At 59.4% G+C, this 14,167-nt stretch overlaps 2 protein-coding genes across 2 annotated transcripts in view; one reads left to right on the forward strand and one right to left on the reverse strand.

Moving 5' to 3' along the window:
* The window catches only part of ABHD12B (abhydrolase domain containing 12B), a 4,031-nt gene extending 1,894 nt beyond the window's left edge, over nucleotides 1–2,137 (forward strand). Inside the window, exons 5-10 of the mRNA XM_029963616.1 lie at nucleotides 55–139; nucleotides 425–504; nucleotides 687–769; nucleotides 1,309–1,387; nucleotides 1,538–1,662; nucleotides 2,005–2,137. Coding sequence (XP_029819476.1) covers nucleotides 55–139; nucleotides 425–504; nucleotides 687–769; nucleotides 1,309–1,387; nucleotides 1,538–1,662; nucleotides 2,005–2,026 — 474 coding nt within the window. The 3' untranslated portion in view covers nucleotides 2,027–2,137. The remainder of the gene's footprint in view (nucleotides 1–54; nucleotides 140–424; nucleotides 505–686; nucleotides 770–1,308; nucleotides 1,388–1,537; nucleotides 1,663–2,004) is intronic.
* On the reverse strand, nucleotides 1,970–14,161 carry PYGL (glycogen phosphorylase L). Its single transcript, XM_029963600.1, has 20 exons — nucleotides 13,939–14,161; nucleotides 12,328–12,429; nucleotides 10,953–11,031; nucleotides 10,621–10,724; nucleotides 9,909–10,040; nucleotides 9,010–9,121; nucleotides 8,842–8,924; nucleotides 7,738–7,881; nucleotides 7,500–7,592; nucleotides 7,142–7,288; nucleotides 6,389–6,552; nucleotides 6,180–6,294; nucleotides 5,365–5,466; nucleotides 5,135–5,282; nucleotides 4,984–5,042; nucleotides 4,151–4,292; nucleotides 3,795–4,002; nucleotides 3,582–3,716; nucleotides 3,073–3,139; nucleotides 1,970–2,892 (listed from the first exon to the last, which is right to left on the reverse strand). The coding sequence occupies exons 2-20, from the start codon at nucleotides 12,397–12,399 to the stop codon at nucleotides 2,704–2,706; spliced, it is 2,295 nt and encodes a 764-aa protein (XP_029819460.1). The 5' UTR covers nucleotides 12,400–12,429; nucleotides 13,939–14,161; the 3' UTR covers nucleotides 1,970–2,703.
* Nucleotides 14,162–14,167: the final 6 nt, after the last annotated feature.

A 14,167-nucleotide genomic window follows, 5' to 3' on the forward strand; every position in this document is an offset into this window, starting at 1 on the left:
AAGCCAAACTGAGCCAGGAAGGGGGAAGTCTGAGGGTGCTGTGCACCCTGCCAGGGTGTCATGGCTGCTCCCCCTCACTGTCACCTCCCCTGTCACAGGATTGCCACAAATGCAGCAAGGAAACTGCAGGAGGAGCGAGGTAAGGGCCAGCATGGCTGGGTTGGGTTGTCCCCACGTGGTGTCCCCCTGGGGCTCTGCACAGCCTTGGCCAGATTTTGGGGGCCACAGAGGAGATGGGGAGCCCTGTCACTCTCTGCTTTAGCATCAGGCTTGGCCCCTGTGGTGGAGACAAGTGGCCATCCTTGTCCTCCTTAGTGGGATGGGGACATCTTGGCCCCACAGCTGCTGCCTGGGAGGGGAGTGTGGCAGCAGTCTGGGGAGGGGGGACAGCCCCCCCAGTGCTCCCACCCTGTTTTGCTCTCAGGGGTCCAGGTTGATGCCGTTGTCCTGGAGTCTCCCTACACCAACATCCGAGAGGCAGCTGCCCACATCCCCATCACCAAGGTGAGTCTGGGGGGTCACCCAGCAGTGACAGGGGGGTGGGTTCTGCCTGTTGGGTCCCCAGTTGGTGACAGGCTCTGCCTGTGGGGTCCCCCAGCAGTGTCAGCCCCAGCTACCTGGGTCTCCCCCCCTCACACTTGAACCCAAGCCATGGCTTAGCACCCCCCAAATTCTCTCCCTGGCAGATCTACCGCCAGTTCCCGGGTTTTGGGTACCTCATCCTGGACTCGCTGGCTCGGGCTGACATGTTCTTCCAGAGCGATGAGAAGTGAGTTCCCAGTGGGAAGGGGTGCAGCCATTTCCAGGGCACTGCCGGGATAATTCCGGGACCACCTGGCTGAGGAGAGGTGTCATGTCACCCCATGAAATGCCTGCACTCCTCTGTGTTTACCCAGCTTACTCATGCCTCAAAAGTGCCTTTTTATTTGCATGACTTATTGGATATCAGTGTGATTATTAAGCAAAGTCCACAAGCCACCATCCCTGTTTTCGGGCACTACCCACTCGCGTCCCACCCGCAGCCCATGCCAGAGAGATTTATGGGTGCTTTTGAAACCAGAGACCTGCTAATTGGGTTCAAGGTGATTAAGGTGCTCGGTGCTGCCATGCCAGGGCAGGCAGCGTGGGTATCACCCACATAGGCACGCCAGGGCACCCGGTGTAGGTGCCACTGGTGGGTTGGGATGGCTCTGAGGGGCAGTGCCAGGGGGTTCAGGGTGCTGTGGGAGTTTTAGCAGGGGCTGGTGAGGCTCCTGTGGGTCTGTTGGCTCTGGGGCGAGTCCTCAGCCCTGTGCTTGCTGCCCACAGCGTGAAGGTGCTGGCCTGTCCCCTCCTCATCTTGCATGCAGAAGATGATGGTGTTGTGCCTCCACACCTGGGACGCAAGGTGGGGACCTGCCATCTGGGCTGTCACGGGGGGGGGACACCATTCCAGCCTGGCTTTGGAGGGATGAAGTGGCCAGAGAGGGGGTGGCCACCCCCAGGGTGCCAGGAGCAGGTTTGGGGTCCCACTAACCACAATCCCTCCCCACCCCAGCTCTATGAGACAGCTCGCAGCGCCTACAAGGACAAAACCAAAGTGAAGTTCATTACCTTTCCCGAAAAGTTGGGCTTGGGCCACGACTACATCTCGTCCAACCCGGAGCTGCCAGCCCTGGTGAAGTAAGTGCTGCTCCACAGAAATGGGGGGGGCACAGGATGAGCCTTGGCTTCTTCTCCCGCTGGTGCCTTCTCTCCTGCTGCAACCACACAGGTGTCTTCCCCCTGCTCCTTCCCCTCCCCACGGTGTTTGCTGGAATCACTTTTTGAGTTTCAGTCACTCCTCACTGCCCTCAGCCTGGGTGTCGTGGAGAAGTCGCCCTGGGGACACCAGCTCCTCTTTGCCCTGGGTGCAGAGATGCTCCAAGCCCAGCTCAGCCCCACATCCAGGGATCACAAATCAGGCTCTGACGCAGCACAGGAGGGTCAGTGACACAGTGTAAGATTTATTACATCTTGTTGCAGAGACTTTTTGAACATGAAGTGACGCCAACTGCTGCGTGCAGCGACCACGCACTCCCTCCATCCCCCTCCAGGACCCCCACATGGCACTGAGCTTACTGCTGTAAGTAATAAAAACTACTGAAAAACCTTTTAATTCGCCCCCTGCCTCGAGGATGCTGCAGGTGACTCGAGGGATGGAGACACTGGTGTGGTCTGGGTCACCAGAGCTGTGAGTGGGAGGATCCCATGGATCAGGGGTGGGGGTACACGAGCCTGACTTCAAACACCCTTCAACCCCCTGGCACTGGTGCCTCAGGGCTGGCAAGGGCTGCACCCCCATATTTTGCTTCAGCAGCGCCTGCAAGGGCCCAGCCAGCTGTGTCCAGCTGTGTCCAGCTGTGTCCAGCTGTGCTGCCCACCCCATCCCTGGCTGTTAACGTCGGTGGAAGCAAGCCCAGTCCCTAATTTTAGGCTTCAGCAAACAGCCCCTTGGACTCCAATGGCACTTTTTTATTTTTAGCACCTAATGCAAGCAGAACAGGGCGACGTGGTTTTTTCCGCTTTCCCACACGACACTTGACGTTATAAAAATCCCGCCCCTTTCCCGGTTCCCGCTCCGTAGGAAAGCCAGCAGCAGCGACACACAGACTAAGACAGCAGAGAATTTTACAGCGCACGTGCTCCCGTCCCCTGGCTCCGGCCCCTGGCTCCGGGGGGTCCCTACGCCGCTGTGCCGTTGGGGGTCTTGTCCTGGGCCGCGTCCCGGGGCTCGTTGGGCGGTGGGATCTTCAGGTCGGAGGGCTCCACGTGCCAGATGTCCCGGGCGTACTCCTTGATGGTGCGGTCGCTGGAAAACTTGCCGGCCGCCGCGATGTTCCTGATGACCATCTTGGTCCAGGCCTTGGAGTTCTGCAAGGAGAGCGGCGGGACTTGTTGGCCCCCAGGCTGGGGACAATGTGGCTTGTTGGCCAAGGGTGGCTTTCAGCCAGCAGCACAGGATCCCATCTCCATGCACAGCCCCACCAGACCCCTTCTCTGGGATGTTGTGTCCCAGCACACGTCCTGCCTTGTCTCCGGGCTGGCACTCACCAGGTACAGCTCGCTGACCTTCTCCTGGCACTTCACATAAGCCTCGTAGTCTGCGAAGACTTTAAACCTGGAGCAGTGAAGAGAAGAGGAGTCAGGGGCACGAGGAAAGGGAAGGTGGGAGCATGGTATGGTGCCTCATCTGGGGCTTCCTCTGACACAAATCCTCCAGCCAAATTCCCCCTCCCCAGGCCCTGTTGGTACAGAACCCCGGATGCCCTGGGAGGGCACCCAGGGAAAAGATTTCTCCGATCCTGATGCCCATGGCTGCTCAGTGCTTTGGCCAGGAAAGCCCTTGAAATACCCAAAATTATCTGGAGGGGCTGGGCACCCAAAGGTGTTATTGCAGCAAGCACGAAGGGCCATCCCTGCAGAGCCTGTGCCTGGGGAGCACCGTCCACGTGCAGTGCGGCCCCACCACCCTGATGTGGTCATCAGGGCCAGAAAAGGGATGGCTGCTGCAGGGGAGAGACCCAGCCCAGGGGGTGGCAGGATGGCACCCCAGGCCTCACCGGTCGTGGTGGAAGAGCATGTTGATGACGTCGTCGAAGAGGTTGGGCTCGTTGGGGGAGAAGAAGCCACTCTTAATCTGGTCCACGGCTTGTTTCAGCTCAGGGAGCCGGTCGTAGTAGAGCTGGGCGTCGTACCTGGAGGGAAGGGGTGACATGAGATGGTGCAGCCCCAGCTGCCCGTGGTGACACCCCTGTGGCGTCCCCAGCCCTCACCCTTTCTTGTCCAGCTCCGTGACGTCCTCCACCCTCATGCCAAAGATGAACAGGTTTTCCTCCCCGGCCTCCTCGGCCATTTCCACGTTGGCCCCGTCCATGGTGCCGATGGTCAGGGCCCCGTTCAGCATGAACTTCATGTTCCCCGTGCCCGAGGCCTCGGTGCCCGCTGTGGAGATCTGCTCCGACAGGTCGGTCGCGGGGATCACTGCCAACAGAACACGGGGACACGAGGGGCTCGTGGGGACCAGCTCCGAGTTTGTATCACGGCAAAGGATGTTGGATCTGCTGCCTGGCAGTGACGGAGCCATGGGCTGGTGGAGGGACATCCCCTCCCCAGAATGTGCCCAGGGTACCTTTCTCTGCCAAGGAGACCCTGTAGTTCTCCAGGAAGATGACCTTCAGCTTGCTCCCCACCATGGGGTCGTTGTTCACCACCTGAGCCACGGCGTTAATGAGCTTGATGATCATTTTGGCCATGTGGTATCCTGGGGCAGCCTAAGGAGAGAAGCCACAGGTGAGCCACGAGGGCTGGTGGCAGGGGCAGGTGAGGCACACCCAGCTCCCCCATATCCAGGGAAGAACCTGCTCAGCCCTGCTCCCATCATCCGTATCCAACACGTGTTGCACAACCATGTTTTTGGGGACTTCCATGACCACAGGCAGCATATGGTTGTCCCAGCCTCCCCCCGCCCAGATCTGGTGCCTTGTTTGGGTTGAAGCTAACCAGGATACTCCAGCACTTCCTGGAGAACTCCAGGGACATAGAATGATGGAATTGTTTAAGTTGAAAAAGCCCTCTTAAGATTGTCAAGTCCAACCATTCCCCCACGACTGCCAAGGCCACCACTGACCCATGTCCCCAAGTGCCACATCCACATGTCCTTTAAATCCCTCCAGGGACAGGGACTCCACCACTTTCCTGGGCAGCCTGTTCCAATGCCTGACCATCCTTTTGGTGAAGGAATTTTTCCCAATATCCAATCTAAACCTCCCCTGGTGCAACTTGAGGCTGTTTCCTCTGTCATGTCACTTGCTACCTGGGAGAAGAGACCAACCCCCACCTGGCTTCACCCTCCTGGCAGGTAGATGTAGAGGCACAGCCCCATGAGGCATCTGAACCCACACCCCCCAGGGTACTTTCAAGGACTTCCATCAAAATGTCTTAAAAACTCCTGAGCCAACTCACCTTGCCCCCAATGATCACCGTCCTCGGCACAAACAGCTTCGCAGGATCCCTCCTGATTCCTGGAGGGAAGAGCAGCGCGGTGTCACCGGGGAACGGGGGACACAGGGATGCTGGTGCACCCCTGGGGACAGCCCGTGCCCCGGTGCCTTACGGTTGTACATGGTGATGATGTGCAGGCAGTTCATCAGCTGCCGCTTGTACTCGTGGATCCTCTTCACGTGCACGTCGAACATGGAGGAAGGGTTGATCTTCACCTTGTACTCCTTCTCCAGGTACAGCGCGAACTTCACCTTGTTCTCCTGGCCGAGGGCAGGGAGTGTCTCAGCCCCTGGTCTCTGCCCCCCCGCCCGGCCTGTGCCACCCCCTGCCCTCACCCCTCACCTGCTTCACTTTGGCCACCTCCCGGATGAACAGGTCGTCGTCCACGAACTCGTGCAGCTTGGTCAGCTGGCTCAGGTCCCTCACATAGTCCTCCCCGATTTTCTGCAACGGGAGCACAGGCATGTGCTGATGGCGGGATGGTTTGGGTTGGAAGGGATCTTAAAGATCATCTCGTTCCACCTCCCTGCCATGGGCAGGGACACCTTCCACTATCCCGGGTTGCGCCAAACCCTGTCCAGCCTGGCCTGGAACACTTCCAGGGATGGGGCAGCCACAGCTTCTCTGGGCAACCTGTGCCAGGGCCTCACCACCCTCACAGCCAGCAATTTCTTCCTAATATTCTATCTAACCCTGCCCTCTGGCAGTGGGAAGCCATTCCCCCTTGTCCTGGCACTTCAGGCCCTGGTCTAAAGTCCCTCTGCAGCTCTTCTGGAGCTCCTTTGGGCACTGAAAGGTCTCCCTGGAGCCTTCTCCAGGCTGAACACTCCCAGCTTTCCCAGCCTGGCTCCAGAGCAGAGGTGCTCCATCCCTCTAATCCTCTTTGTGGCCTCCTCTGGACTTACTCCAGCAGCTCCACATCCGTATTATGCTGGTGCTCCAGAGCTGGAGGCGGCACTGCAGGTGGGGTCTCACCAGGGCAGAGCAGAGGGGGAGAACCCCCTTTCCTCAACCGTCGCCCCCTCAACCCTCAACCATTCAGAAGATGTAAATGGTTTAGAAGGTGCAAATGTCGGATGTTCTCATGGCATCCCCAGGGTCCCTGGGGTCAGGATGGAAGGGTCAGGGGGCCCAGGGTGTTCCCCCCACACCGTTACCTCCGCGATGAGCTCCGCCAGCCCCGGGTTGCAGAGCAGGAGCCAACGCCGGGGGGTGATCCCGTTGGTCTTGTTCTGAAACTTCTCCGGCTCCAGCTCTGCGAAGTCCTCGAAGCTGCGAGGACGAGGAGGGCACAGCTTCAGCCTCGCCCACCTGGCACCACCACCACCACCACCACCACCTCCAAGGCCTCCCTCCCCGTGCTTACACTTGAGTCTTGACGATCTCGGAGTGGATCTTGGCCACGCCGTTGACGGCGTGGGAGCCCACGATGCAGAGATGGGCCATGTTGATCCTCTTGCTGCCCCCCTCCTCGATCAGGGACATCCTCCGCAGCCGCTCCACGTCGTCAGGGAAGAGGGATGCGATGTGCTGCCGGTGGAGCCAGAGAGGTGGTGAGCGGTGGTGGCACTGAGGGATGTCCCACCCCATGGCTCACAAGGAGGGGACCGTGGCAATATCTCCAGTCCACTGGGGTGGTGGCTTTTACTCTGTGGTGACGGTGCAAACCCCCTTCAAAGGATGCAATTCCCCAGCACGGGTGTCTCTGGACAGAAGGACCCCCAAAAATCCCCCCACAGATGGGTTTTGGGGCACCACATTTGGCCAGTGAGGGCATTTTGTCAAAAGCCTCGTGCTGCCAGACCAGGAGGTCAAACCACCATCTCCTCTACACTTCCAACCTCATCCTTTCCCAGGAAGAATTTAGCATTTAGGAAGCAAAGAAATGCCAACAGGGGGGTCCCTGGAGCAATGGGTGAAGCCTCTAAACAGCCACTAGCTGCAGGATGGCAATATGCTGGTGGGAAAGTACTTTTCTCTGCACCAACCTCCCAAAACAGCAGCTGGAATCACCCGCCCACACCCCCAACATCATCAGTTTGTGTATCCCCCTCATCCCGACACTATATCCCTGTCCCCCTCTCCGGAGCGTGCTCCTGCACAGCCCCCAGGCACTCACGTCCAGGTGCCTCTGGTTGATCTCATAGATGATCTGCAGGTGCCTGGGGAGCAGCTTCTCCACCAGGTCCACGGGCCAGCGCTCCAGGGCCTCGGGAAGCACCGTGTGGTTGGTGTAGGCGAAGGTCCTTTTGGTGAGGTCCCAGGCCTGGTGTGGGGAGAGCCGGCGCTCAGCACCACCCACCCGTGGTCCCCCCACCATCATGGCCCAGCCAGCTCCTCCCAGTGCACACCAGTTAAACCCAACCCCACTGCTCCACATCCCACCCAGCAGCCACAAAACGGGTTCCCCAGCTCCTCCGCCGCTGGCGGGTGGGTGCGAGTGGAGGAGACCCAAGAGCCAGGTGGGGTCTCCCGACCTTATCCCACGGCAGCTTCTCGATGTCCACGAAAATCCTCATCAGCTCAGGGATGGCCATGGCGGGGTGTGTGTCGTTCAGCTGGATGGCAACCTGGAAAAGCAGGGTGGGGACACGTGGGGGACACCGGGCATCCCACTGGGCGCGGGCAGCCACGGAGGGTCCAAACACCCCTCCAGCATCTGGGAGGTGTTGGGACAAGCTCCAAGGCACATGTCAGAGCAACCCTGGCTTGTACCTGGTCGGGGAAGGAGTCAAACACAGTTCGGACGGTGTCCGTGCTCCCGAATTTGGACGCTTTGAAGCGGCGGATGATGTCCTGGAGGGTGGCAGCCACCACAAAGTACTCCTGCTTCAGCCTCAGCTCCTTCCCCTCAAAGAACTGTGGGCAGAGGAGCAGGGAACTGCAGGATTCCCACAGGATTCACTGCGCCTCCCGGTGCTCCCTGTGGCCAGGAACCCACGCTGGGGTCTGAGCACCAGCACCAGCTTCCCCCAGCACCAGCTCTAATCCCAACATCATCTTGCTTCCCAGACTTAACCTGGTGCAAACAGATTAAATCCCTGGCAAGCATCACCCAAACCTGTTCCCCTGGTTTGAACATTTTGGCTGCTAGGAAAGGTAGTGGGACAATGGGAAGGGAAGCCATAGGAGCTGTGACAGACAGGAGCTATTTCTAGGACAAGAATTAAACCACGTTTCATGCAGCACAAAACATCATCCCGCTGGTCTGCAAAAGAGATGCTGCAGGAGACAACCTCACCACTGGAGCTGTGGTGCCCCTGGCCCTCCCCAGGATTTAATAGGAAAAAAAAAATCCATCAGGACCAGCCCCAAACAGGCTGCAGAGCAAGGAGAGCCACCTTCAACTTCTTCCCCTGCTCCACAGCTCGGTTTGTGGCTGGGAAGGGCTGTACATCCCCATCACGCCTCCATCACGTGCCAGCGTGCAGCATGGCAAGAACAAAAGAGTTAGGGTGCAAAGGGCAATTTGAGGCACAACCTCTGGTCCCAGGGCTGCAAAGGACCATCAGGGAAAGACCATCAGCATTCAGCAGTTTGCCTTCATGTTGTGTTTTGAGACTCAAGGAATGTTTCTGCAGCAGGACTTGCTCGTCCCCACTCCCTCCCGGCCAATCTGTGCTCAGGGAAAGACTCATCCTGGTGAGAAGCAGCAATCCCCGTCCAAGCAGCTCGAAACACAACAAAAAGCATCTCTGCAGTGTCCTGGAGAGAGGGGCTGCTCCACTTCCCTCTCTGTCTGTGTGCTCTTTAGCCATCCTGAAAACAGGGACCCCTTCCCCTAAAACAGAGACCCCCCCGTCCCGCATCGTGACTCACGTTGTCGTTGGGATAGAGGACACGGGAGATGTTCTCTGCCAGGTTTCTGTCCAGCACGGCCTGGATGTAGTCTCCAACGTTGACTGGGGAAGGAACAGAGGGATCAGGTGGGCATGGGACCCCCTCACCTGGCCCCATCCCCCCGGCACCCCACCAGCACCCACTTACAGTCGCGCAGGTTGAAGTCGTTGGGGGCCCGGGCCGACCACAGGCGCATGGTGTTGACGGTGTTGTTCATGTACCCGGGCACGGGGGTGTCGTAGGGCAGTGCCAGCACCACCTAGGACAGTGTCAGGGCAGCTGGAGTTAGGCTGGGATCCCTCCATGTTCCTCCTGGAGCCCTCCCATCCCACAGACCCAGGGTGGAGCTCAGGGTTGTGTCCGCCTTCGTGGGGTCACGTGTGTGCGGACACGCTTTGTACCCCCAGGGACACCCCAGCTTGCCTGGTTCTAGTGGAAGGTGTCCCCATGGCAGGGGGTGGAATGAGATGAGCTTTAAGGTCCCTTCCAACCCAAATTATTCTGGGATTCTCCTACTATCCAAGTGGAAGCCTGGGCATGCTTCTAATCCAATCTAAACCTGCCCTCTGGCAGTGGGAAGCCATTCCCCCTTGTCCTGGCACTCCATCCCTTGTCCAAAGTCCCTCTCCAGCTCTCTTGGAGCCCCTTTAGGCACTGGAAGGGGCTCTAAGGTCTCCCTGGAGCCTTTTCTTCTCCAAGCTGAACACCCCCAGCTCTCCCAGCCTGGCTCCAGAGCAGAGGTGTTCCAGCACTTGGAACATCTCCGTGTCCTTCTCTGACTTGCTCCAGCAGCTCCACATCCTTCTTGTTCTGGGAACTCCAGAGCTGGATGCAGGTAGGAAGTGACCTTAAACATCATCTTGTTCCACCCCCTATCACGGGCAGGGACACCTTCCACTGGACCAGGTTGCTCCAAGCCCTGTCCAACCCGGCTTTGAACACTTCCAGGGACGGGGAGGTTGGCTGCAGATGAGGAGCAGCCAAACCTGCGCCCATCCCTATATCCATGGAAGGGCTGTTCCCTGCTCTCCGGCCCCAGCCCGTACCTGGGTGTCGATCCACTTGGCGCCGGTGTCCGAGTGCTCCACGCGGCCGTAGAAGTGCACGGGCAGCATGTACTCGGGACGGGCCTTCTCCCAGGGATTGCCGTGCCGGAGCCAGTCGTCGGCTTCCTCCACCTGATGGAGGGAGCAGGAGCAGTGACAGGGCCACCCAGCCCCAGGAATCTCTCCCCAGCTGGAGGATGGCTGGGAAAGGCTCTGTCTGCTCGCGGCAAAAGGGGGATGATACTTGGGAGTCTGCCCGCCCTCAACCTTGATTTTGGCACCACCTGGAGGCAGGGATCTACCCCAGCCAACCCTGAACCCCGTTTCTCCCTGCGGGAGGGGTGAGGGATGGGGGAAAAAACCAACATTTCTCTTAGTGCATTGCTAATGTTGCATTTCCAAACCAGCCTCTTCCAGCCTTGCTCCGTGAGGAGCAGGGACACAACTGCTCCATCCTCACCTGCTCCACGGAGCAGCTCTTGGGGTGGCCCCGAGCAGGGCACGCTGTGGATGGGGACAAAGGAGGGATGCCCTGTGCTTGCACCAGTTTAAGAAGCTAAACTTGTTCAGGAAAGCATCTGACAAGCTTTAAATATCACAGCAGCAGCCTCCAAGCTCAGGGAGAGTGTCTGTGCAGCCTGAGCTAAGGGGAACTTGAGTTTGGGGCTCCGGCTGTGCCGTGGGCCAGCGAGGGCCACACCTCCATCCGTACCTGCCACCCATCCCGGATCTTCTGGTTGAAGATGCCGTACTCGTAGCGGATGCCGTAGCCATAGGCTGCCAGCCCCAGCGTGGCCATGGAGTCCAGGAAGCAGGCTGACAGGGAGAGAGGGAGCAGTGAGCCGGGATTCCCCAGGAGCCCTGGGAGACAGCGGATCCTTCTCCCCGGGGACAGGCGATGGCCACGAGCAGCAGCCCCGCAGGGACACGAGGCAGGGCCAGCCCCTCTCACTCCACACACTGGAGAGGCTGGAGCAACAAACCCCCCAGGATTAGGTGCTCCCTGTGGTGGATGCAAAGCCCCCAGGGATGTGTCCCACTCACCAGCCAGCCTGCCGAGACCCCCGTTGCCGAGACCGGCATCCTCCTCGATTTCCTCCAGCTCTTCCATGTCCAGGCCGAGCTACAGACAAGGAGGAGACAAGTTGGAGACTCCCAGGGTGCCCAGCCCCGTGGAGGGGAGGCACTCTTGGCACACACTCCTTTGCAGGTGGGCTCCAGGAGGGGTGGAAAGGCACCCAGTCCCACTAGACCCACCCCTGGGACACTGTGATTTGCATCCAAAGAAGCCCCTCTCCCCCTTGGCTGCAGCTCCACACCATGGCAGGGACCAGCTTTGGTGTTTAAAGTCACTCCACCAGCCTTTACAAGGGACACACACACCCATGACCTCTCTGAGGGCAAAGTTCTGGGCGTGGGAGACACCCAGCTGTGACCGGGGTGCTGCTCTTGGGATCCCAGACATTCCCAAGGGCTCTGAGGGCTTATTCCCAGGCCTGTTCCCTCTCTCCCTGGCTGCAGTCCCACAGGGGCAGGCACCAGGTTCCTGCTCCCCCAGCATCCCCATCCCTTGGGCCAGTCACCCAGATGCCATATCCTCATTCCCACGGCACCTTCATCCCTTGGGGAAGGCACCTGGATGCCTGGTTCTTCCTCCTCCAGCATCCCTATCCCCTAGGGAAGGCACCTGGATGCCTGGTTCCTGCTCCCCCAGCACCCCAATCCCCTGGGGAAGGCACCCAGGTGCCCATCCTCCTGACTCCAGGCATCACCCTTTAAGGTGAGAAGAACCTACACCACTTTTTGAGGGAAATTTAAATTTTCCAGCCTGGGATCCTGTGGAAGGAAGAGGTTTTGCCTATGCAAAAACTCCTCGGGGAGCTCAGCTAAGCCCCCTTTTCCCATGGAAACCCTTGGCTCTGACGTCCCACGGTCACAGCAAGTGGATAAAAATTAGAAAAAAAGCCCTAAAAATAAGTTCCTCTCCTTTGAACATGTTCCTGCTCTTGTGCAACCACCCTGGCCATGTCTGGCAGTGCTGAGCACAGAAGGTGACAGTGTGGGGAGGAAAGGAGCCACCCAAAAACCTCAGATAACCCCACTGCCACCAGGTGCCAGTGCCCAGCTGGGGTTGAGTAGGCCAAGGTTTTATTCCTCCCTGCCACTGATTATTGGTATTAACGGCCTCATCCATAGAACCACCAGTTCCCTTCCAGTTTATGGGCTGGAAATGGGATCCTGCTGGTTCCTGCTGGGCTGGGCAGCTCCAGGCCTTTCAAGAGCAGGTCTTGGAGCAGCATTTCCTGCAGCTCAAGGAGCGGTTTTTTGCAGCCAGTGTGGCAAAACACGGACATTCCCAGGAGCTGGAGAGCACAGAGCCCTCCTTGTCCCAGTCCTCATCCCCACCTGGGATGCTCACCTGGTACACGGCCTCATCGCAGGCGTTCTGCAGCCCCAGGTTAATCATGGTGTTCTGCAGCGTCCGCCCCATGTAGAACTCCAGGGAGAGGTAGTAAATCCTCTGGAAGAGAAAACCACCCCCTGGTCACCTCCCCTGGAGGGCTAGAGGAGGCTCCCCAGGACCCCAAAGCTGTTTACTAGGTGATATCTCACCAAGAACTCTCAACAGAGCAGGGTGGTTTGCACCAGGAAATTGAGGGCTGCGGCTCCTGTGCAGCCCCTGCCCTGTTCTCCTGCTGTTTCCCAAGCCGGGAAGAGCCAGTTTTATCTGGACAAGCCCTGCTGCCCTGTCCCAGAGCAGGGACAGCTCCGGGATGGCCACCCCACACGCCCGCCGGCGGCCGCGGCGGCACAAAGTTAAACTTTAAAAGGGGAGACGTTTCCTCCCGTGACCCTGGAGCTGCAAAGCAACCGGAAAACCACGGGAGGCGCCGGGGCCAGGCGGTGGCTGTAGGGACACTGTGAGGACACCGCGGGGACACCGTGGGGACACGGCCTTCCTCTGCCCTTCCCGGGGGTTGGGAGCACGGGATGCTCCCGCTGACACCGCGGGCTAACAGGACGCGGCCGCTCCGGCCTTGCGTTAAGCCGTCCCCTGGCGTCAGCACCGGCAGGTTTTAAGGAAGGATTTAGGCTGGAGGAAGTCGCTGACTCGACAGGTTCCCTTCCCCAGGACCTGCGCGGAGTCGGGCTGGGAATGGAGACGGGACAGAACCCCGGAATCACGGAATGGTTCGGGTGGCGAGGGATCTTAAAGATCATCTTGTTCCAACCCTCCCGCCACGGGCAGGGCGTGCAGGGCAGGATCCTTGGGGATTTCTGGTTTGACCGCAGCAGAGCTGGGAGCAGTGACTCCAGGCGGGCAGCACGGCTCGCCTGCACGGAAGAGTCCCAAATCCAAGCCCTGGAAGAGGCTCCTTTTCCTCACCCCTACGCAACACGGGGGAGCTATCGGGGCTGGCACGGTCCCAGCGAGGTGTTGGCAGGGAGGAAATTGATGCCGACAGGGACATCCAGGTGTCAGGAGAGGGATTAGGGCTTAATCCCCGCGGGGCAGAGCCCGGAGCGAGCCAGCGGGACGAGCAGCAGCGCAGCAACTCCTGCACAAACCGGATCTCTCACGCTTGGGATCACTTGTGTTAAACAAGACCTGTTTGTGGTTGGCTTCGGGTGCCTTTAAGCCTTTCCAATAATTCCCCCGGGAAGGCTTTGGAGTTGGTTTTGGTAGACAGCACCCACGCCGGCGCCGCGGGACAACAAACGGCGTTCCCATGCCCTGCACCCCGCTCCCGGCCAAGCCGCGCTCTGTTTGTTTTGCAAAGCAAAGGACAGTGGCCTCGCTTGGTAAAGTCCAATCCCTCCGCTCGGAAAAGTTACCGGGAACAGCCCTGAATCCACGGAAAAAACCCGAGCCTCCCCGATCTCTTATATTCCAGCGCGGAAGGGAGGGTTCAAGCCCGCGGCGTTACGATGGATCCCACCCCAGCCATAACCCAGGACCCACCGCGGGGGGGTTCCCACCACACGGAGGGGTCCTCCCCCCTTCTCCCCCGCATCCCAGCGCTCCCACCTTGGGATCCTTCTCGTAGTAGTACTGCTGGGTGCGGATCCAGCGCCCCACCAGGTGGTCGCGCACGGTGTGGGCCAGGGCGAAGTAGTAGTCGCGTGGGGTGGCCACATTGCGGTCCTTGACCAGGGTGAAGTGCAGGTGCCGGTTGAAGCCCCGCTTGAGCTCGGCCACGTTCTCGGCGCCCACGATGCCGCGGATGCTGATCTGCTTCCGCCGCTCCTGGTCCGAC

Source organism: Manacus vitellinus, unplaced genomic scaffold (genome assembly GCF_001715985.3).
Source record: "Manacus vitellinus isolate BGI_N305 unplaced genomic scaffold, ASM171598v3 scaffold_103_pilon, whole genome shotgun sequence".
NCBI classification, from domain to species: Eukaryota; Metazoa; Chordata; class Aves; order Passeriformes; family Pipridae; genus Manacus; species Manacus vitellinus.